At 40.0% G+C, this 21468-nt stretch overlaps 1 protein-coding gene across 18 annotated transcripts in view; it reads left to right on the forward strand.

Annotated features, from left to right (window-relative positions):
* Limch1 (LIM and calponin homology domains 1) overlaps positions 1-21468 on the forward strand; it is a 218358-nt gene that overhangs the window by 184047 nt on the left and 12843 nt on the right. For 13 of the 18 annotated variants that reach the window (XM_048784399.1, XM_015482070.2, XM_048784402.1 and 10 more), the window contains 8 exons: positions 3035-3140; positions 7700-7740; positions 12074-12154; positions 14723-14815; positions 15890-15994; positions 17033-17160; positions 18707-18825; positions 20173-20296. In XM_048784399.1, coding sequence (XP_048640356.1) covers positions 3035-3140; positions 7700-7740; positions 12074-12154; positions 14723-14815; positions 15890-15994; positions 17033-17160; positions 18707-18825; positions 20173-20296 — 797 coding nt within the window. Of the gene's footprint in view, positions 1-3034; positions 3141-6924; positions 7000-7699; positions 7741-12073; positions 12155-14722; positions 14816-15889; positions 15995-17032; positions 17200-18706; positions 18826-20172; positions 20297-21468 lie in introns of all 18 variants that reach the window. The other 5 variants (XM_015482065.2, XM_015482067.2, XM_048784401.1 and 2 more) reach the window with 3 other exon arrangements.

Below are 21468 nucleotides of genomic sequence, written 5' to 3' on the forward strand. Positions count from 1 at the left end.
ACCATATACAAACAAAGATGTTGTATCCGCCGATAACTAAAAAATAAAAAATATTAAAATTCTCTCTCTCTCTCTCTCTCTCTCTCTCTCTCTCTCTCTAAAAAAAAAAAAACCACTAAACCTACTCTGGACTAACTAGATCAGAATCTGTAGAGACAGAGACCAGGTGTCTGTATTTTTAATGGTTCCCAGGTAATTCTAATGGGCCAGCAAGAAAGAGAACTACTCCCTTGTATACCTGGCAAAGTCAATGTGGTGTATGTCACCATTAAAATAAACAACCCACAATATGGATCTGACTTTAAAATGAAAAATTTATCACTTTGTTCATTAATCTCTCATTTACTCAACCAGTAATGACTGTGCACCTTCTCTGTACCAGGTGCCACAGTAGATACCAGATATTCAACAAGGAACATGACACAGTCCCTGGCTCAGAACTGAGAGCCATGTGTCCATGGAAGAGTCTTAAAGCCAGTTGCCTTGATGCTCCGGGGGCCTTTCATAAGTATATAAATAAATATGTAAGGTTTTAGATCTATTAGCTAGTCCCCATTTTTCTATGTGGAGAATCCAAGAAGGATTTGAAGGTCTGTAAAGTGAAATTAAATTATAGATCAAGCCATAGGTCAGGGACAGGCAGGATTTCCCACCTTTGCAGATTTTTGCCTTATCCACAATACACTCAGACATTTTGTTTTCATTATCCTTCCAAACTCATTTTTTTCACTTAAATCTAAACTGAAAGGAAAACTCTATATCACTCCTAGATTTTTTTTTATCAAACAAAATGAAAAACATGACTAAAAAGTATTCATTGGCATTCTTCGTCTGTGTCCACTCATTAGTGTGAGCCATCTTTGAACCCCAGTGTCACGTATACCCCACTATGGAAAAGTTGTCTCCAGGCATCTTCAAGTTTGATTTTTGGTTTTTGTGCCATGGATAGTCAAAGCTATCTGGTAAACATTGTTCTAGATATTGTAAGGCTTAAAATAAAACACACAAGATTGCTATCCTAGATATCTAATAGTACCAAGTACATATACCCCCAGAATTCCATTTTTGGACTCCAGGTTAACAAACACCTGTTAGTTGATTAGCAGATAGAATGAGAGTCTTTGTACCCAGTGATTTTCTCACCTTCACCATGTGAATTTCTCCCTTGTCTTCCTTCCCTACTGATAATTCTTAGATAAAAGTGATCATAAAAGTATTTGCAAGAGCTTTTATTTTCTGATTCACTTGAGGGTGTCACCTTCATAAAACAAAGCTCTCGTGCATAGAGGCTGACCCTTTAAAATAGCATCATTCTGTGTATTTCTACTAATAATTAACTATTTTATTTACAACCAGACATTATCTGGAATGGTGTTTCTGTCAGCCTCATCCATGGAGGAAATAGAATCAGGTTAAGATTTGAGGGTTATCAACTTCAATAGGACTAACTTTTGCTGTTTGCTTAATACACAAGTTTAGGACATCTGGTTGACCTCAGTAATGATGAATGAGGTGTTCGACTATATTTTACTCAGGATTCTTTTAGGGTTGAATATATGACTAATAACGAAAAATAAAATACTATGGAGAAGAAATTCTAACATTCATTCATCCTGAGAACCCAATCACTCATCAACCTGTGATGGAAGAAGTGGCCCATTAGTCTCACCCACCCTCAGGTTATTAGCTATCACATTAATCTATTGGGAACACAGCTGCCAGCCAGAGACCAGGGTCGGTATTAAGTCCTACAAGCAGCTAGAAGGACATGGACTGATACAGCTGTGTTCTTCATTCAGATTCATGCTCAGAGTCTTAGTAATGCATGCCAGGCGAGTGTGCTACCACTTGAGCCACATCCCCAGCCCAGGTTTAGTGGTTTTTAAGACTACCAGAGTAGCCAAGGTTGAGATAACTGGGGTAAATGGTGAAGACTTAGTGTCTGAAAACAAACCAAACTAATGTAAATGAGACTCCAAACATGGAAGAAATTTAATAAGAACACAACTTTAAAAGCTATTATAGTAGAATAATAATCTCCCGAGTTTCTTGTTATTGAAATCCAGAGGCATCCAAAGTACTATTGCTAAAATTGAGGTAAATATTAGGAAGAAAATATTTAGAAGGCTGATAGGTTTAAAAGCAAATAAGCGACTTACGCATGGCAAATGAAAACCTAACTTCAGGGCTTTATAAATTGTATTTAAGTATATTGTCTTTAATGTGCTTTGTATAAGTTTGTGGCTGTTTGAATAGTGTCTTGAGAATAATGTCCATTAAAAGGTAATATTATTATAATGTTTAGCACTTACGGAGTAAGATTTTCTTCTGAGCATCTTAGGTGATACATCTCATTTCCTGACATTATAATTTCAATATTGTGTGGGACCAGAAGGAGAATATGTGATTGCCAATAAGAAAAGGAGAGAGAGTAATGTATAGTTTAGACAGACTACTGTCTTCTGGGTTTGAAGGAAAATGATCATCACATTTCTTGCTCTTATTTGATTTCTCTGAAAATTTGATCTGTATATTGATGTAGAAAAGCATGAAAGGATTTTAGGGAAGGGGCAAAAAATTTCCATTTAAAAATTAAATATTTCTCAGTAGAATGTGTTCTGGCAGAGTATACATACAAAAAATATAACTCGTTCTATTAGGTTCCCACTTTTTGTGGTCGTGCATGATGTGGAGTTACCCTGGTCCTATATATAAATACAAGGCTAGGAAAGTCATGACCAATTAATTCTACTGTCTTTCCTATTCCCCTTCCCCCTCCCTTCCCTTCATTCCCCTTAGCCTCATCCCATATATTTGTATTGTTCCCCTCCCTGACCTCCCTGTTTTGGGTTAACATCCACAAATCAGAGAGAACATTCAGTCATGAATAACTAAAAATTTTAAAATAAATAAAAATAAATTAGTATTTGAGCTTATTGACTTATGTAATAGGCAGGGATCCTTTAACTTTCTTTCATGTATACTTATTAATGGACAATGCTTATAATGTACACATCTGTTTTCCATGATCCAGGTGTTGAAGCCAAAATCTCCAGAACCAGAAGCCACCCTGACGTTTCCATTTCTGGACAAAATGCCTGAAACCAACCAACTACATTTGCCAAATCTCAATTCCCAAGGTAAAGAGAAGGAAATGTTTTAATTTTAGATCTACATATTCTGCTGGGCCCATCTGTAGTAAAATGTTTTGTTTTAAAAGATGACTACACCCTTTATTGTGATGTCCCTTTATCCAGGAGACATTTTGCCAGAGTCTGCGATGGCTGAATAAATAACTTCAGAATGGGAAACTGAGGCCACATTCCCTATTTGATCAAGCTGAGAACCCCTGTCACCAACATCAGGCATTATAGGGTTCAGTGGGGCCTATCCAAATGTTTGAGACCTTTAAAATTTCTTACATTATCTCCAAAACGTAAAGAGTCAATTAAAATTTTTAAAAATCAATAAGTGTTTTGAAAAGTTTATGATCTTAATATTGCATCAAATTTATTCTTCATTTTAGTCTTCATAGAATATTCATTTAACTTGACAGTAATTTTGTTTAAAAGTCAGGTTTTTTACTCCATTAATAATTTCTGCTTATACATGATGAGGAAGCATTCACTATGTAGATTAAATGTGTTACTGGTAGGCAACAATTTTAACCTTTTTAACAATTTTATAGTAAGAGAATACATGAAACATTAAAAAAAATTCTTAGTGTATATATGAGAACATACTGAGGATATATTTTAATGTGCTGCATATTTTTGATACATTTTAATATAATGGGAGAAGGGGTGACCTCTAAAAATAAGAGTGAGGGCCTACAAAGATCTTAAATAGCACCTACTATTACTATGGAAGATCTTAAAATAACACTGACCCCCGCCAAGTACCTTATAGGCCATATATGGGTTATGAATTCACCCCTTTGCTCTGTAAGAATCCAAATTTAATCCGTTTATCTTCATGAGAAACTCAGGTGCCCATGCCACCAGGAAGGACCCTTACAAATATGAGCTGTGAAGGATGGGTCGTGAGAGTTCCACCATCCATGGGGATTATTCTTCAAAACAGATCACTGGGCTTTACCAATACAGGTTCTCTAGATGTGGAAATGGCTAGCGTTTGGGAGGTAGGACAATAAGATTCCTGTGTTTCTTTTAAAATTTGCTTTCCCCAATGTGTATTAGATTTGATTTATCAGTTCAGGCAAACAAGGATGGTACAGGTTCACTGTGACTGGGGTTTATCATTACTTCTCTTTTTAAGGATGGGCAGCTGTTTGGGGTCACCATTGACAGAATCTGCATTGCCTCCCATTAGTCTTTGTTGACAGATTTTTTGGACCCTGTATATAAAACAGGGAACATTTGGTGGGGAATTAATTGGCACATGTACTGATGGTCATTCATCTCTTCATGTGGAAGTAAATTCAATACTATCTTCAAATCATTTGCTTTAAATTGTCAGGCCTACAATCCTGAAGGGAACTGGAAAAAAATCAAGGCTCACAACTGGGCCAGCAATTGGCTATATTTAGACAGATTTTAATTCTGCCCTATTTCCAGCACTTGTAATTGTGTGGATAAGGAATATAGAGTGGGAATAGATATTTTAAGCCATATTAATTAGTTGTATTGTCATGTATTTATATATTCCATTACCTGTTGTAAGGCATTTTGATTTGGGGAAATGTGCTATTGAATTGGGATTTTACTTCATGCTTTGCCAATTTTGAATGATTAAAAAAATAAAATTTAGTAGCACTGGAACATTTTGAAACTTTAAGAGAATTATGTTTGGAGCTGCAGAGACTCCAAGAGAGAATTATATTGTAGCTGCAGAGGCTGGCGATAGAATGTCTGGGTTCCAATTCCTGCTCATCTGGTTCTTACCTATACACCCATTGGGTTCTCTCTAATGTCTAATTGCCACCTGTAAATTAGAAATAATAATTACACCAGCCTTTAGGGATATCAGAAGCATTGCATGAGATAATTTGTAAAAAGCATTTTGCTTAGTACCTAGCCTGGAATAACCACTGATAAGGTAATCTAATGATTGCAGAATAGTAGCAATAGGAGAAGAAGTATAGAACGAGATGTCCAGCAGAAATAAACTATTCCTGAATGCTTTCCTGAAAAGAAAAGTGTTCACATGGGGCACGGTGGCACATGCCTGTAATTCTGGTAGCTCTGGAGGCTGAGGCAGGAGGATCCCGAGTTTAAAGCCAACGTCAGCAACAGTGAGGCACTAAGCAACTCAGTGAGACCCTGTCACTAAATAAAATACAAAAAAGGGCTGAGGATGTGACTCGATGGTTGAGTGCCCTTCAGTTCAATCCCCAGTACCCCGACCCCAGCCCCGCCATAAAAAAAAAAAAAAAAGTGTTTACATCATAGAGTCATGGCTTCAAGCAGGAGTTCTCAAACATGAGTATGTGCCCAGCCCCCGTGAGGCACAGGGCCACCATCACAGGGTACGAGTCTGTAGGTCTAGACAGGAGCCAGAGTAGTTGCATTTCTTACAAGTTCCCAGGTAATACTGATGTGGAGATCTGGGGAACACACCCCAAAAACCACTGAATCGAAGTATTTATTTAAATTGTGCCTCAAAGACATCACTGATAGCTACAAAAATAACAGTAATACTTGTTTGGCATTTATGAAATTCTTAAAGAGAGCAAAAGACGTTTAATAAATGTAACCTTAAAAGACATGATTTATCTTTTATTGGGCTTGGAATGGGGGCAAATAATGGGTCTCTGCCCAGATATAAAGTCAGTACAAGCCAGTCCTGTAATCCCAGTGGCTTGGGCGCCTGAGGTAGGAGGATTAAAAGTTCAAAGCGAGCTTTAGCAACTTAATGAGACACTAAGCAACTCAATGAGACCCTGTCTCTAAATAAAATACAAAAAAAAAAAAGGCTGGGGATATGGTTAAGTGCCCCTGAGTTCAATCCCCATTACCAAAAACAAAAAAAGAAAAAAGAAAAAAAAAGTCAGTACACATTTAGTGACTAGTCTTAAATCAAACATCAAGTCCAAAAGAACCATAAGGTCAGGATCAGGATTCCCGAAGCCACACCTAATAAATACTCTCAGAAATAATATTGCCCCCAGAGAGTGATATCACCCATATTTCTTTAAAGTCATCTGTTTATGAACTGATCATATGGCCACTAAAGATCCAAAAGTCAACCCTAATTGATGTTCCACAGGTTTCCCCAACACACACACATACACATCAATTTAGTCTTTAAATGCTATGAAAACTTTTACAGAAGACATTTAAAGGTGACCAGTATCCTTTTCTCAACTCTCACACACCAGCAGAAAGATATGTCAAAATCGTGTTTCAGTAAAATAGGCGCATGCTTCAAAAACTGGAGTGTAAGGATATGAACACTTGCCAGGAACTCTGTGCATTTGTTGCACCATGTACAGACCTAGACACTTCCTTTTTTTAATCTGCCACAGAATTGCACACATGACCTTCATAAAGCATCATGTGTATAAAGAAATTAAACCCCCTGTCTCTGCTGCCTTTGTACTTTCCTAGGGTTCTCCCAAAGTAATGTCCACTGTGCATTTTTCTCCTGCCTAGCATATCGTTTTACCATTTTGAGAGGTAAAGTTTAAACAATATCATTGTTAAGTATAAGTCTAAAAAAAATTTCACCTAACCCCACAAAGATAGACAAAAGTGCATAAACTGTGCCAGTTCTACTGACTTTTGTTTGTTGTTGTCTTCAGACTTTTTAAATGTGTTTTTTGTACAACATTTTGCACTTCGGGTTCACTGGCTCCCAATTCCCATGTCGACTATAATCAAGCCTTCTTTGCTAGTGGGACATAGTCCTATTCAGCTCTCACTGGTTTCATGGTTTTCTGTTCTGTTCTGCCATCTGATCTAGAGTCACCTGGCACTGCCAGTGTTCCGCTTAGAGTTCAGAACTCTTGGCGACGTTCCCAGTTTTTCTCCCGGTCAGGTAAACTGCATACTGGGTAGCTGCATTTCTTTTGTGCACAAATCCATGTTGGGGCAACCAATGATGTCTCTGGCATTTGTCTTCATTTCTGATTTCAGGGAAAAAATGCTTGTTTCTGACACACAGTTAGCAAAGAGCTAGCTCTATGTTAGCAATACCAGTTACACTGAAATTGAAAGGAAATCCGTAGAATTTCATGTCAATTTTAGAGAATCCAAAGAAACGTTATTATCCACCACTTTCTTTATTGTCCAGTCCCACCTTTTTTAAAACAAAGATTAGAACCAGAAACTGGTAATGGTTCTCTTGTTAACTGTGTCACTCTCTTTCTTTCCTGAATGACATCTGGCCTCTCTGTATCCTTCTCCATCTAGACAGGGAAGGATTGCTCAGTTAAGCCAGAATGCAAGGTATATTGAGTACCAGCACTAAGAGGGATAGTTTTTGCTTCCTAGTCTAGTACCTGGTGCTAATTGATGTGGTCGATCATTTTACCCTGAAAACTTCTACTCTTTTGGTGATGGGTACAACCTGCTTCAGGGTTTAGAGGTCTGCTTTATTTTGATTTTCTAATGCTCTTGAATTAGTTTTCAAGCTGACATAGGAACTACACAGTACTTTAAGAGGATCCGAAAGAAAGGCAATTAGGAATAACTCATATCATTATCTTTTCTTTCTTTCTTTCTTTCATTCTGTGCAGTAGATTCTCCAAGCAGTGAAAAGTCACCTGTAACTACACCGGTAAGTAACCCACTTGAAAGAGCAAGATCATTCGTGTGATTTTAATTTACAGCACTTTTTAAAACAATATTCAACCAGCTGGGCATGGTGGTACACTCCTGTAGTCCCAGCTTCTTGGGAGGCTGAAGCAGGAGGATCACAAGTTCAAGGCTAGTCTCAGCAACTCAGCAAGACTTTTCTCAAAATAAAAAATAATAAGGACTGGGAATATGGCTCAAGGGTAGAGCACCCCTGGGTTTAATCCCCAGTACCACCACCCCCCAAAAAAAGTATTCAACCAAAAATAAAACCCAAACAATTTATTTTAAAAGAACAACTTAAAGTCATGGATAATACTATCAGGTAAATTATGAAGACATGGATTATCATTATGTGAAATTGATACCATGCCTGGAAACAAAATGATAAGCCAGGAATGGAAGTCTAAAGTAGCACTTAAAATTAGTGTGATAACAGAACTTAGTACTAAAATAGAGAATTTCTATAGACATTGAAACTCATTTCCAAAATAAGGACAGTACTTCATTGTAGCATATTGCTGACAGAGAGGACCCAGCCTGGGCTTCCTTGGGGGAGTCCACCAATGCCTTGACTCATTCCCCTTCTCTATATCAGGATCTTGAATTATTTCACTTGTACCTATTGTTTTTTGTTTTTTATTTCAATAAGAAAGCATTTGCTAATGAAAACGTCAAGACACATGACATCTGATTCCTTACTTCTGAATTTTATCTGAAAACTGAACTGGTGTTTCCAGCACTTTGCCTATCATCCTCCTTCATCCTCTGAAATGCCCATCCACCTGGAGATGTCCTGTAGCATTGCCTCAGAGTCACCTAAGGGTAGCCGTGTAATCACTGTTATACCTTAGATTCCAAATTTGTTAGCCATGTGATCCTAAAAATATCACATGAGTTCCCTGTACCTCATCTTCCTTGATTGTGCAATGAGATAAGAATAGCTGTCTTTCATGGTTGTTGTGAGCCTTAGTTGAAAAGCCTGTATAGTACAGTGCCTCTTAGCTTATCTTCCCTCCCCAGTGGCTAGTCCAAGAGACAGGCTATAGCCAATACCAATTCTTACCTAGAGGCAGATTGTCTTACTTCCTAAGTGCCTAAGCAGAGTGGAGAAGGGGGCCCCTAATTTGTCATATAACCCTCAATCTTTCCTGCCATAATCCAGACTTTCAGACCATTTGTGGAGACTCAGGTACCAGACAATACTGGCAATCCCAAACTTCCGGGAAAGCTGAGTCCACCTGTGATGGATGGGAACCCCAGAAGTATCCCAAAGCTGGTGTTCATGGTACAGATCCGAAGAGTGGGACATGCCCGCTTGTTTCCATTTTAAACTGCATTCAGAGCAAGGATGTTCAATTGTTCACTTGCCCCCGGGGCAGGAGTGGAGTGAAGAGTCACTCCAAAGAGATACAGTCTCATTTCTGGCTTATAGAAAATAGAACAAGGAAAAGAAAAATTACTGACCTATTTAAGTAAATTCTCTAACAATACCACCCCTTAAGCATGATGTTCTTTCAAGAGTAACTGGCTCCCCATAGGATAGGAAAGTATAAGAAACCTGGAAATAAGGAAAGCCTGAGGAGGAACTAAGCGTGAGAGGATGCTGACCTCGGCAGACTCACGCTGTCTTCAGTGGGCCCGAGTAGCACTGGAGGCCCCACGTCCTGTGAAAGCAGGATTCCATCACCCCCGTGAAGTGCTTGCATTCACTTATTCAAAAAACATAATTATTGAGGGCCTAAAACACTAAGCTTTGGGATTCTTAAAGGGAAAAGAGGCAACCCTGCCTTGGAGGGGGATACAGACCTATGAACAAATAAATTGTAGGGCCAAGTGGGCTCAGTGATCTCCAATCTGACTTCCTCTAGCACCTCTCGCCTCTCCTTGAGACGGGTGTTACACTCTCTTCTGATGATCATTCTGTGCACTCAGTTATGAGCTCTGCAGGCTGGGCCTCTTAGTGGGACAGCCCACCCCCAACCCCAGGCTGCAGTAAGTATTCAGCAAATAACCTCCAAAAGAGGAAGATCACTTTTCTCCCCTCTTGTTTATTCCACTGGTGTCTTCCTCCTCATCTTCCTCCTCAAATGTTTTCTCTCTTTTGTTTTTTAACCAATGTGCAGTGCTTTCTGAGCTGAATCCCCACCCCACACTTCCATCTTTCTACCGCTGTGTTACTTACTCTTGAGATTACCACATAGCATTAATCTGAGATTTAAATAATTCCTAATGGATTCTTTCATTTTTTCTTCTTTTGGACTTTCCTCACTGGTCCCCTATGTCTTTAGCCACATAAACATCTGACTTCTCCACAGTGAAGGGCCAAACCCAACTTCTGGACATTTCAACTGCCTCCAAGTCCTAGGGGAATACCAGGACCCAGCAACATTAAAATCCAGTACAATTTCCCATGGGGATTCACACTAGGATGACATTTTTTATTTATATATGATAACAGAATGCATTACAATTCTTATTACACATATAGACTAGGATGACATTTAATGGTCATTTGAGGACATTTGGGAAACTTTAGTTTATATACAATTAAGTACCCCTGCATACCTTGCTATAACCTATGGTATGCATATGTGTAGTATGAACCCCGAGAGTAGAAAATAGGAAGTACATTTACCTATCTTATAGGCCTATCTTTCTTTACTATTCTATGAACATCATGGTCATCCCCACTATTTGTGAGAATCACACGAAGAGTACAAAATGAGACCCTCATTTCATCTGTCTCATCTATCTAAATATACTAAAGTGATGATGGCCTGAGACACTTCCCTGGGCTGACTGGCCATCATGCACCTGCGTGGTGATACACCTCTTTTGGGGATAGGACAGGGTGCAAGTGGGTTGGCCCTGGTATCCTGGGCAGTAATTGAACCTGTCAAACCCTTAGACAGGACTGACCCTGACCAGCTTCCCAGCTGCTGGGAGAAGGTAGATTCTGCTTACTCCCCACCCTGCCCTGCTAGGCCTCTCCCATCCCTCCCTAACTCCCTCACCCTCACTCTCTTTTGCCACTCAGGATCCCCAGGGAGTTCTAAGTGCCTCCCAAAACCATTCCATCAGAACAGAGGAAAGAGAAGAACATAGTTATTGATGAGCTTGGTCTGCTGGCACCTACTCTGGTGCCTTCATTTAAAGCTAGACTTTAAATGAAGGAGCCCATCTTTTGCTGATTTCCTAGAGGCAGGCTGTGATTTCTCTCCCTTCCATCCCTGAACCCTCCCACTCCCATATTCAGGTACCTGCTTTGTTCTATGCCCCCTTCTCTAACTACAGTCATCCCTCAGTGTCCACAGGGGATTGGTTCCAAGACTTGGTCAAATACACAAATTCTTAGATGGTCAAGTCCCTTAGTTAAAACAGCACATCATTTGCACATAACCCCTTACATATCTTCCCATATACTTTCAATCTTCTCTAGATTATTTATAATACCTAATATAATGTAAATGCTAGGTAACTAGTCGTTAATTCATTTGTTTAGGGAATAATAATGGGAAAAGGTCTGTATATTTTTAGTGCAACTTAAGAAAATATTTCTTTTTTTCTTTTTCTGAAGTGCTGGGAATGGAACCCAGGACCCTACACACATTAGACAAGCCCTCTACCACTGAGTTACACCTACTCCCTTTTGAAATCTTTCTGTGATTGGTTAAACCCATGGGTTCTGAGGACTAGCTGTGTTCCAGTTCGTTCAGTTGATTCCTAAACTTGCAAAAACCTTCTGCTAAGGTTTTTTTTTTTAAGTCTTTGGGTTTGAGTGTTTTACCAGCCCCAGGTCAAGGGGTTTCCCCTTACCTAGATCCATAGGTGGCCATTGGTGAGTTAAATAACCCACTTTAGGGAAAGCTGGTATGGAAAAGCAATTGCAATAGAAAGCATTAGCTATATAGTACAGCCGACACTTGTTCATTCAAAATTCATTTCTGCTGAAATAATTGGTCCCATTGGCTTGGATCTAGGATAAGTATGTAGATCATCTTGTGCTTAAGAGTGTGAATGCAATTAAGATATCACTTCTGAAAGAAATGAAGCAAAGCCTCCCTGACCCCATAGCTACTTTGTGTGTTTATTAGTTCTCAAAGCCTCACAGATCACACCAGCATCTTGAAAATGAATTGAAGAGAGTAGGATTCAACACTGATGTCCACCACCAAAAAGCACATTTAGATAGAGGAAGGCTTGAGCTTGTATATCTACATTAGGTGACAGGCTGGAGGCAAATGGTCTTCTCTTGTCCTGGCCTGTCCTTGACAACAGCTCAATTCTGATCGTGGTTTTATTTCTCTGAGCAGTTTAAGTTCTGGGCGTGGGACCCAGAAGAGGAGCGCAGGCGACAGGAAAAGTGGCAGCAAGAGCAGGAACGTTTGCTCCAGGTAGGACTGGGTTTGCTGCTGCCCCTCCCTTGCCCTTCCTTAGATGGTGCTTTCTTTATTTCTGTTGCATTAAATCTATTGTTAGCACAGGAAACGGATAGCGGCCAATTCTTCACCTAAGTTGGTGAGTCTAAGTCTATTCATTTCATATCCAGGCCACAGCATCCTGTATCTAACTCTCTCTCTGCCAGAGGTACAGTGATGAACAGGAGAAACCATTCATGTTAATACTTGAAAAACCCCCACGTATTGATTAAGGCTCTGTCTACCCATTTGTCACCTCCTTAGGTACTAATTTCCAGTTCAAGTAAAAGTGAGATGAATTATCCAAAAGCTATTTGTTAGCATACAGGTGGAGTAAAATTTGGCTTCAATCTAGTTCCTCAAGCAGAAATGTTTACTCACCTTTGAGTAAAAGCTGCTAATTCTCAATTCTAGAAGAATTCTAGAGTACATTTATCATGTCCCCACTGGCTTCATGCCTGCTTCGTGGATTAGCAGGGCTTCCAAGAGTACCCTGGTAACCCTAGAAACTAACCTATGTTGAATATTTGGGATGTGTCAGAATCTGTGGTTGGTGGTGACTTTTATCTCATTTAATCCTCACATAGTCCTTCAGAGTATGTCTCATTAGCCCCTGTTTGAAACTGAAGAAACTGAACTTGCATCAGTTAAATTACTTGTCCAAGGTCACACAACTAACCGGTGTTGAGCCTGGATTCAATTCCAAGTCTACATGACTTTAAAACATATGCTCTTTCCACTACACTCCTAGTAGAGCAGAGGCTACCAAAAAGTTCTAAAGGAGAAGAATGTTAAATCTCATTAAGTTTGATGACTTTCTTCTGCTGTCAGAAAGTGATGCTTAATACAAGTTTATTTTACTTACTTTTTAAACTTTTCTTCTTTTTTTCTGTTGTTTTACTTCTTTTGGCCTAACTTCTAGAGCTGGGGGTAGAGAGTTAGATATTTAGACAATTTTAGTGTGCATTAGCTCTGCAAGTTAAATTTGGCATTTTTGAAAATTGCAGAGGCTTAGACCTTCAATACCAAAATATCAGAAAGAACCTGATTCATCAAAATCCCAGAGTGGTTGGGACTTTTAGGACCCTTGGGAAGACCTCACGTCAGGGCTAGCCATCTGCTGTTATCTTGGAAATCAGCTGCTTCTTCCCCAGACAATCAGGAGTCACAGTTCCACAGAGAAAAGAAGACAGGGGCATCTGTGTCCCATCCTGGCCCTCGGTGTGTCACACTCTGAAGGGTGGCCATGCTCATAGATGCAGGCACCAGGCTTGGGCATTGCTCCTTGTCCCACAAAAAAAATGGTTACCTGGTGTGGCATCTTGGGTTGTGAGCCAAGGTGTTTATGAAGGAAAGCAGGGAAGCAAGGGGTGTGTGTGTGTGTGTGTGTGTGTGTGCTATGTTTGCATTGTGTGTTGTGTGTTTTGTGTGTGGTGTAGTATATGTATGGTGTGGTTGTGTGTGTGGGTGGGTGTGTGTGTCACACAGGAAATGCATCTTTCACTGCCTGCATCTTCCTGGTGAGTGAAGCTCATGAGGAGGTTCCTGGAACTGATACGCCTATAAGAAGCTTTGCTTGGTTTTCAGCTGTTATATAGATTTGGGTCTCCTGTGTTCTGAAAAGCTCCTCAAAGTTCTCTCTTAACCTCTATAATACAATATTCAGTTTTGATAATAAGTTTTTACCTGGAGTTTAAGAGTCCACCATGGGCTGACCAACAGTGGTTTTCCTGGAGCATCAGTAAGAACGCCAATCTCTGGACATTCCAACGAAGTCCTTTTGCTCCTAAGATAGTGACCTAACGGGTAATACCTGGAAAACATCCCAGTGCCTTCCTGGAAGGCAAAGTGCAAATTTGCTTTAGCCTCAGAGAGAGGACTGACAATCATCAGCCTAAAATAATTGGAGTCTGTGCAGCACACATCAATGATTCCTTTGTCTCTGTCATGTCAGGATGCCGTCCCTAAGACATCCAGGTGTCAGTTCTCATTTCAAGCATTATTTTTAATCTCCATTTATTCATTCCTTCTAGTGAGCTCTCAGGAACTCCAGTGTCTGTCTGTCTCTCTCTGCCCCCTGCTGCTGGGGGTGGAGCCCAGCGGCTCATGCTTGCTGGGCAGGTGCTGTACCACTGAGCTACATCCCCAGCCAACACTCATCCCTGGCAACACTCATCCCTGCAAGGCCCAGTTGAAGCAAACTGTTGATTTATGACAAAACCCAAGCTCGGGAAGATTGTGGGAACTTTCCATTATTCCATCTTTTCTCTTTCCACAAGCAAACTTCTTATCACTCTCTAGAGTAATTCTACAAAACACAACAGCAGAAAACAACTGCTCTCTATTGGGTTTTTATGTTCCTAAAGTGTTCCAGTGGCACAAAGTAGTATTTCCCTTTTATGGTGTGAATCAATCAGGCTCAGAATATTACCCCGAAAAAGGTCCTCTCGCAACATATTATACATGGTGATGTAGAGGAAGAAAAAAATCCCAGAGATGTATGCAGTGGTCAGTTCCAAACGATCTATGGACATCCCATAACAGGAGAGATACCAGAAGGAACAGGACAAGCTGAAGGAAGAGTGGGAAAAGGCCCAAAAGGAGGTGGAAGAGGAAGAACGCAGATACTATGAGGAGGTAGGAAATTCCCAAGAAGGAGTTTGACCTTGTCATCCCAGTTCCTCAAAGTGTGTCACCACCTTTTGAGTCTGTGGCATGTGTATGCATGTGGCTGTGTCTGGCTGTCTGTACTCTCAGCAGAATCTACCAGCCTCTTTAAAAGAGTCATAGTGGCACGTACCTGTAATCCCAGTGACTTGGGAGGCTGAGGCAGAAGGATCACAAGTGGGAGACCAGCCTCAGGAACTTAGTAAAGCTCTAAGAAACTTAGTGAGACCCTGTCTCAAAATAAAAAATAAAAAGGAATGGGGATGTGGCTCAGTGCTAAGGCACCCCTAAGTTAGGTCCCCAGTTCAAAAAAAAAAAAAGTCATATAGGCTCTAAAAGATAACAGTACCCCAAATACGGTAAGGGTGTGTTGAGCCACAGTCAAGGAGATGAAATAGTTACATCTGATCACCTATTAGAGTCTGATTCTTGATCAGGCTTAGAGAGATGATGTGAAAAAAAAAAATCAATTCATTTATTGTGTATGGGCTTGTTTGTAACAAGCATGTGTGGTCATAATGAATTAATTCTAGGATGATTTTGATATTGAGGCTAAATAAATATATTCTTATTACTACATTTATTATATGGTACTAAAGAGATACAGAGAGAAGAGTTCTACTTTGTTTCATTTTATTTATTGATTTTTTGAACTGAATGAACAAGACCACATCAGAGAACTTGAAAGTGGATACATTTTATATATGTTATTTAAAATTTGTTTATGATTAAAATTACCGCAAATTTTTTTTTGTTAGATAGTCAGATCCCTAATAGCACTTCTTAACTGGGCCTATTTAATTATACTCATTCAGACTTTGGTTTTCTAAATTCAATGTTTATTTCTAAATTATTGCCCATAGAAACGTTATATGATTTGCATGCTTTTGGAAAATAATGGTTTTTATTTTTTTAATGCCTTGCTTGTTTGTACATATCCTGATGTGTTTTTGCCCCCCTCAAGTTTCCTTAGTGTAATTTTTCTCTTGACAAATATGTATTTTTTAATTTCCCCCCTTTCATTGATTCCTGTACTCCCCTCAGGAGCGTAAGATAATTGAGGACACCGTGGTTCCGTTCACTATTTCTTCAAGTTCTGCAGACCAGCTGTCTACCTCCTCCTCCATCACTGAAGGCAGTGGGACAGTGGTGAGGACATTTATTAAGAGCAATTTGTGACATAAATAAACTTAAGTAGAAGTATAAAAGCACAAGGCCAAGTTTCCCCACCAAACTCCACAGTTTAAACCCAGGGCTGGCTGTTCCCCTAGGATCATGTCAGTGGCTGCACCACCCTTTCACCTACTGCCCTGCCACTGCCGGGCCACATCCTGCCCTCTCCCTGAGGAGACACAGAGCTGTTGCAATGGCCACATGTACCCAGACAACTTGGCAGTGACACCACGTGCTGGAACGTCCTCACCGCCTGGCTCTGGGTTGCTCACTCCTTCCACAGGCATTTTCTCCTCTCGCCACCCCATGCATTCCTTGGCATTGTTTCTCCACAGCAGAGAAGCCCACAATCTGTTCTCCACCAGCCTCTGTAATAGTTGCTTCTAATGGCAAAAAAAAAAAAAAATCCACAAGAAATTGATGTGTGTTGGAGGGCTGGAGAGAGCCTAGAAAGGCCAGGCTACCTCCACATCCTCCAACAAGGTCATGGAGGTACTGGACAGAAGTCATACCAAAACCTGCCTGGTCCATAATCTGCATAGGATAGAATATCCCCCTGGATACCAGAAAGACATTTGTCCTGAAATAAACAGTCCTGTGGCTTTATTTCAAAGCCAGAGGCGAGGGTTCTTAACCAATTCCACTTTATGATAATAATATTTGAGAGAAATCCAGATTGTATATTTATTGTAAATTGTTAGTAATCACTACAATCATCTAGTTTAAATGACTGTTCTTTAAACTGTAGGCAATGTGGTTAAATCCTTCATAGGGGAGAGGGAGGGAAGAAGGGTAGATGGATAGGATCAATGCACACTGTTTACATATGTGGAAACAGCAGCATGAATCCCATTAATTTGAACATTTAATACATGTTAATAAGAAATTGAAGGTAAAGAAATTAAATTTTTGTGTCTCAGAAAGAAAATGCTTCAGATATCCCATGGCCAGAGATAAATGTCTTCTTGTGCATTTAAAAATTATATTTAAGTTTGTCCTTGTTTTTCCCCTTAGAATAAGATGGCTTTGGCAAACTGTCAAGACGAAGAAAAAGAGATAAGACAGAAGAAAGCATTCCCGGGGAATGACAGTGACTTATTGCTTAAGACTAGGGAAAGCAATCCACTAGAGGAGAAGGACAGGTATGAGCCCCTCCCAGGATCTCCATGGAAATTCACAAGGTGGGATTGCTTGTTCACCCCCAAGAAGGGTAACCATTGCTAATGCAAATCATATTCAGCCTTGAAGTGATCATTCCAGTAATGCATTACATATTGCTTGACCATGTACAATATGTATAATAGCTCTGAAGTCAGTGTCCTTATGCTCTTGAATATAAATAGCCTTATTTTAAAATAAGCACAACCTTTTTTTAAATAAGGGGAAGCAGTTTAAATCACCAAAGAAGTTTATTATCAATTCAAAGCCCCAAACCTAAGTATCAGTCACCTGAAGTGGGTAAATGTGTCTGGAGGGACAGAGGTTGAAATGAGGCTTCCACTGTGGACCTAAACTTGGTTGTTGGTATGCCCTCACCCTAAGAAGCCATGTTTGCTTTGGGTGATAATAGTAAGGATAATCAGCTAATCAGTTGGTTATGCATAACTGCCTCACTGTGGACTCCAGCATGTTCTATAGGTCAGAAAAGGAAGCCAGAAACCGTGGGGCCATCAGAGTGCTCAGACTGGAGTAGACTCTGGTGTAGTGGTGGGCTGTGATGGGTTCATTGATTCCACCCCCATCTAACCAAGAAGAAAGCTGCAAAAAAGCCCAGGAAATGGGCAGTACTGTGCCACCAGCATATTCTCTATGAGACACATGTTTATCTCTAGGGCCTGAGATACCAGATACGTATCAGCAAGAGTGCACGTATCTGCACACAAGTTTAGCATACAGAGAGACCCAAAGACATGAAAGGCTATCTAAGTGTCATTTCAAAGACTGGCCAATTCGAAAGGTCGCCTGGGAGCAGAACTCCTCTGGTGGGGTTTTACCCTCAGAATTTCCCTGTGCTTTTCAGCTAGAAGACCCAGTGAACTGTAAGCTTTAAGAGCTAAAAGCCTATGTCCAGAGACTGCATTGTCTTTGGATAAACACATCTGTTTCCAGTTGATGCTGTTTAAAGGGCTTCTCATTTTATGAAATGAAAATTACTAGTCAGGAAGACTTAAATGACGCCAAAAAGCATTTTATGTGCATTTTCCCTGGTTCTGCAGACAGGCTTTTAAAATGAATTTTGCTAGTTACCCACACTGCCCTTGTCACTAGAAACTACCCCCTTTTCTCCTTTGTATCTCCTTTCCTTGCACACAGAAGTTACTGAAAGGCCAGTGAACTACCTAGGGCTGCAAAGGTCCCATGTGGCCCAAATGATCTCTTCCCTTTGTGAAAATCTGGGAGATTCCAGTTAGCTCCTGCAGCCCTTGAAATGATTAGAATGCAAAATTTGTTGGACATCCTTTTCCAGCATCAGAAATGATCAGTTCCAGAGCTTGTTAGATTGATGGATGGTTCAAATGCATAATATTTTGATATTTTCAATCTAGTTTAAAGTAAAAAGTACATATAAGCAGTCTCATGTCTTTTTTCAATTTGTAATTAGTACTTCTATGCTTTAATGGATAGGTAAGTAAATTCAATCCAGTTGCTTTTTTCCTTGTTCCAAATAATGTTTCTTTATTTTAACAGCCTAACTCAAGGACCCTTGGCTGACTCTGAGAATCCCATATCAAGAGGAATCCATGAAGATCAGCTGGATACAGAGGCTGGAGCCCCACCCTGTGGGGTGAACCCACAGCTAGCTCAGGGTAAGAATGGAGAAGATTAACCTCAATATTTAAATTATTGTAAGACTCTTTACATTGTCCAGACAAATATAACTTCTGCTTACTGCAAGCTTCTCTCTCTAAGAGCCTGGTCTTCTACCTTATGCTAAATATATAATTAATAAATTCCCACGCCACATCCCCAGGCTCCATATAGTATCACTGGGGACCAGTAAGACCTGAGCAGGTTTTGGCACTTTAAAAAAAAAAAAAACTATACAGAAAACCGTTGACCTTCATAAGTAATGCATTTTAAGACATTTTCAAATTTCCCCATTCCACCCCAGTGGATATAATCTCCCCATAAAGTGCTTACAGAAGTGGAGAATCCACAAAGCTGAGTTGAAATGCAGGTGCTGAAAGGTTGAGAAGGATCCACTAGCTCCCTCCAGAAGCCACGATCATTCTCACCTGAGTCCCCCACACACCAGACCCACCACTGAATAAAAGTCACATTCATTCCTCACCAAAACGATCAGTTTCCCCATGCCACAGATCTTCAGGGTTATCCCTAGAGGACTGAAACTTAAATGTCAAATCTATGAATGCTTCAAGGCTTCTGCATCTTGATCACTCTTTTGAATTTGAATTTTGTGTTTGTGTGGGTTTTTAGCTTATCTGTTTGTTTGTTTGTTTGTTTTTTAACCACTAAGGAAACTTTGAGAATGTCTGCTGCTGGCAGACACTTCTTGACTTAGTTTAGAGACAGAGGGATTATGTAAGAGGAAGGGTAAGGATGAAAGGGTGACCATATGAATGTGTTTATAACCAAAGCAAATTTGCTAAGCAAAGATACATTTTTAAAAGTGGAATGAATGAATTTGCCTTGTGTTTTCTAGGGTATGGTCTACTCATATGTTTACATTGTTTGGCAATCATTCATAAGCATCGACTTATGTTCCCACATAGAGATACTGAGGAAGCTGGATGCCTTAATTAAGGTGCCTTATGGGTTTAAACCACATTACAGTTGGTGTGATCCATGGATCAGAGAAAGCAATGGGTGTTTACCTTTATAGAAGTTCCATTCCAGGTTATAATTACAGCCACCCAAATTTGCTTCCTTTGATGCATAAGAAGTAAGTGTTTTAAGTATTCTTGTTATTACATCAAAAATTAATGAGGTAAAAGGCCCTGGCTCCAGATCTCTTTTCCTTCCACAATTAATTCACAGTGCCATGGATACCCGGGCCTCCCTCGCCTGTGTGCCCAAAGCCTCTGTGAAATTGCTGCAAGACCTCAGCAGGCATTAGCCCTGTAAAGCAAGTGACTTATTAAGCAATATGGTGATTTTACTGAGCAGAATTTATGTTCTTTACTTGGCCTTAGATCCATCCCAGAATCAACAGGTATCAAACACACCAATGCACATGTCAGAAGAAGTGAAGCCAAAAACCCTCCCATTGGATAGAAACATTAACCATCAGATGGAGTCTCCGAGTGAAAGGCGAAAGTGAGTAACCAAATAAGATGGATGTGGAATTCCTTTTTTAAAAAACTGTGTTGACTTAGAAGCAGAAAAATTGCAACTGTGAGAGGGCAAGATGTCAGCAGCACTTCTGTGCTTTTTCTCAATTTAATCTCATAGACAAGGTCAAAAATATTTATGAAAGTTTGAGACAGCCTTCCTGACAAGTAAATATTTACTCTGAATACATCAATATACAAAAGGTAAAGTTATACTCTTAACCCAGAAATCTAAATATTGGATAGAATTTGCAGTTCTATTACATTAGTTATTTATTTTGAGTTAAATTATCTCAGAGTGTATAGACAAATATCATTTCAAGGAAAAAATATTATGCTGTAATTGTTAGGCTCACTCATTAAGATAGCTGCCTTGGATTACATTTTATTTTTTAAATATGTATTCTTAAGTTTTAGGTGGGCACAGTATCTTTATTTTACATTTACGTGGTGCTGAGGATCGAACCCAGTACCTCGTGCATGCGAGGCGAGCACTCTACCACTGAGCCACAACCCCAGCCCCTGGACTACATTTTAATTTTGTAAGAACTGTATTTTGGGGTGGCATTATAGGCCAGAGGTGGAGTGCCTTCCTAGCAGGCATGAGAGTGTGACATTTTGCAGAAGACAAGCTGCCTGAGGAGGGAGGTTAGGGTGGCCCTGAGCTTAGGGAATGATGCTGAAAGCAGCCAGGAGACAGACGGTCTTGCTCTGTCTGCTTTTACCTTGGTATTTTCCTTTTCCTTGTTCTTCTCTCTGTTGTGCCCCCTTTCCTTAATTTACTAATCTAAATGAAATTAACTTCTAAAAGCCAGGGGAGGTGAGTCACAAGCAGGGTTTCTCTGTGCAACCCTGCTGGGGCGGGAAGATCCACCACTACCTGTGGCATTCCTGGTGGCTGTAAAGTCCTGTAAACATCACCCTTCAGGAACGCATTCAAGGTGGAAACCCCTCACTGAAAAAGAGCTCCTTTAAGGTCTGCCCTTATTTCTGGCCTCTCCTAATGAGTTTCCCCAGTGCCCTGCTTACCTTGACCCGCCCACTAAGTCCATAGTTTTATATCTTACTCAGTGTTCTAAAGCAGTTCAATGAATAAATTGAAAAACTCGACCAAAGAAGATTTTAACTAAAAATGCCAGCATTCCATCCTGGTTTTGA

This window comes from Marmota marmota, unplaced genomic scaffold, assembly GCF_001458135.2.
Source record: "Marmota marmota marmota unplaced genomic scaffold, marMar, whole genome shotgun sequence".
Classification (NCBI taxonomy): domain Eukaryota; kingdom Metazoa; phylum Chordata; class Mammalia; order Rodentia; family Sciuridae; genus Marmota; species Marmota marmota.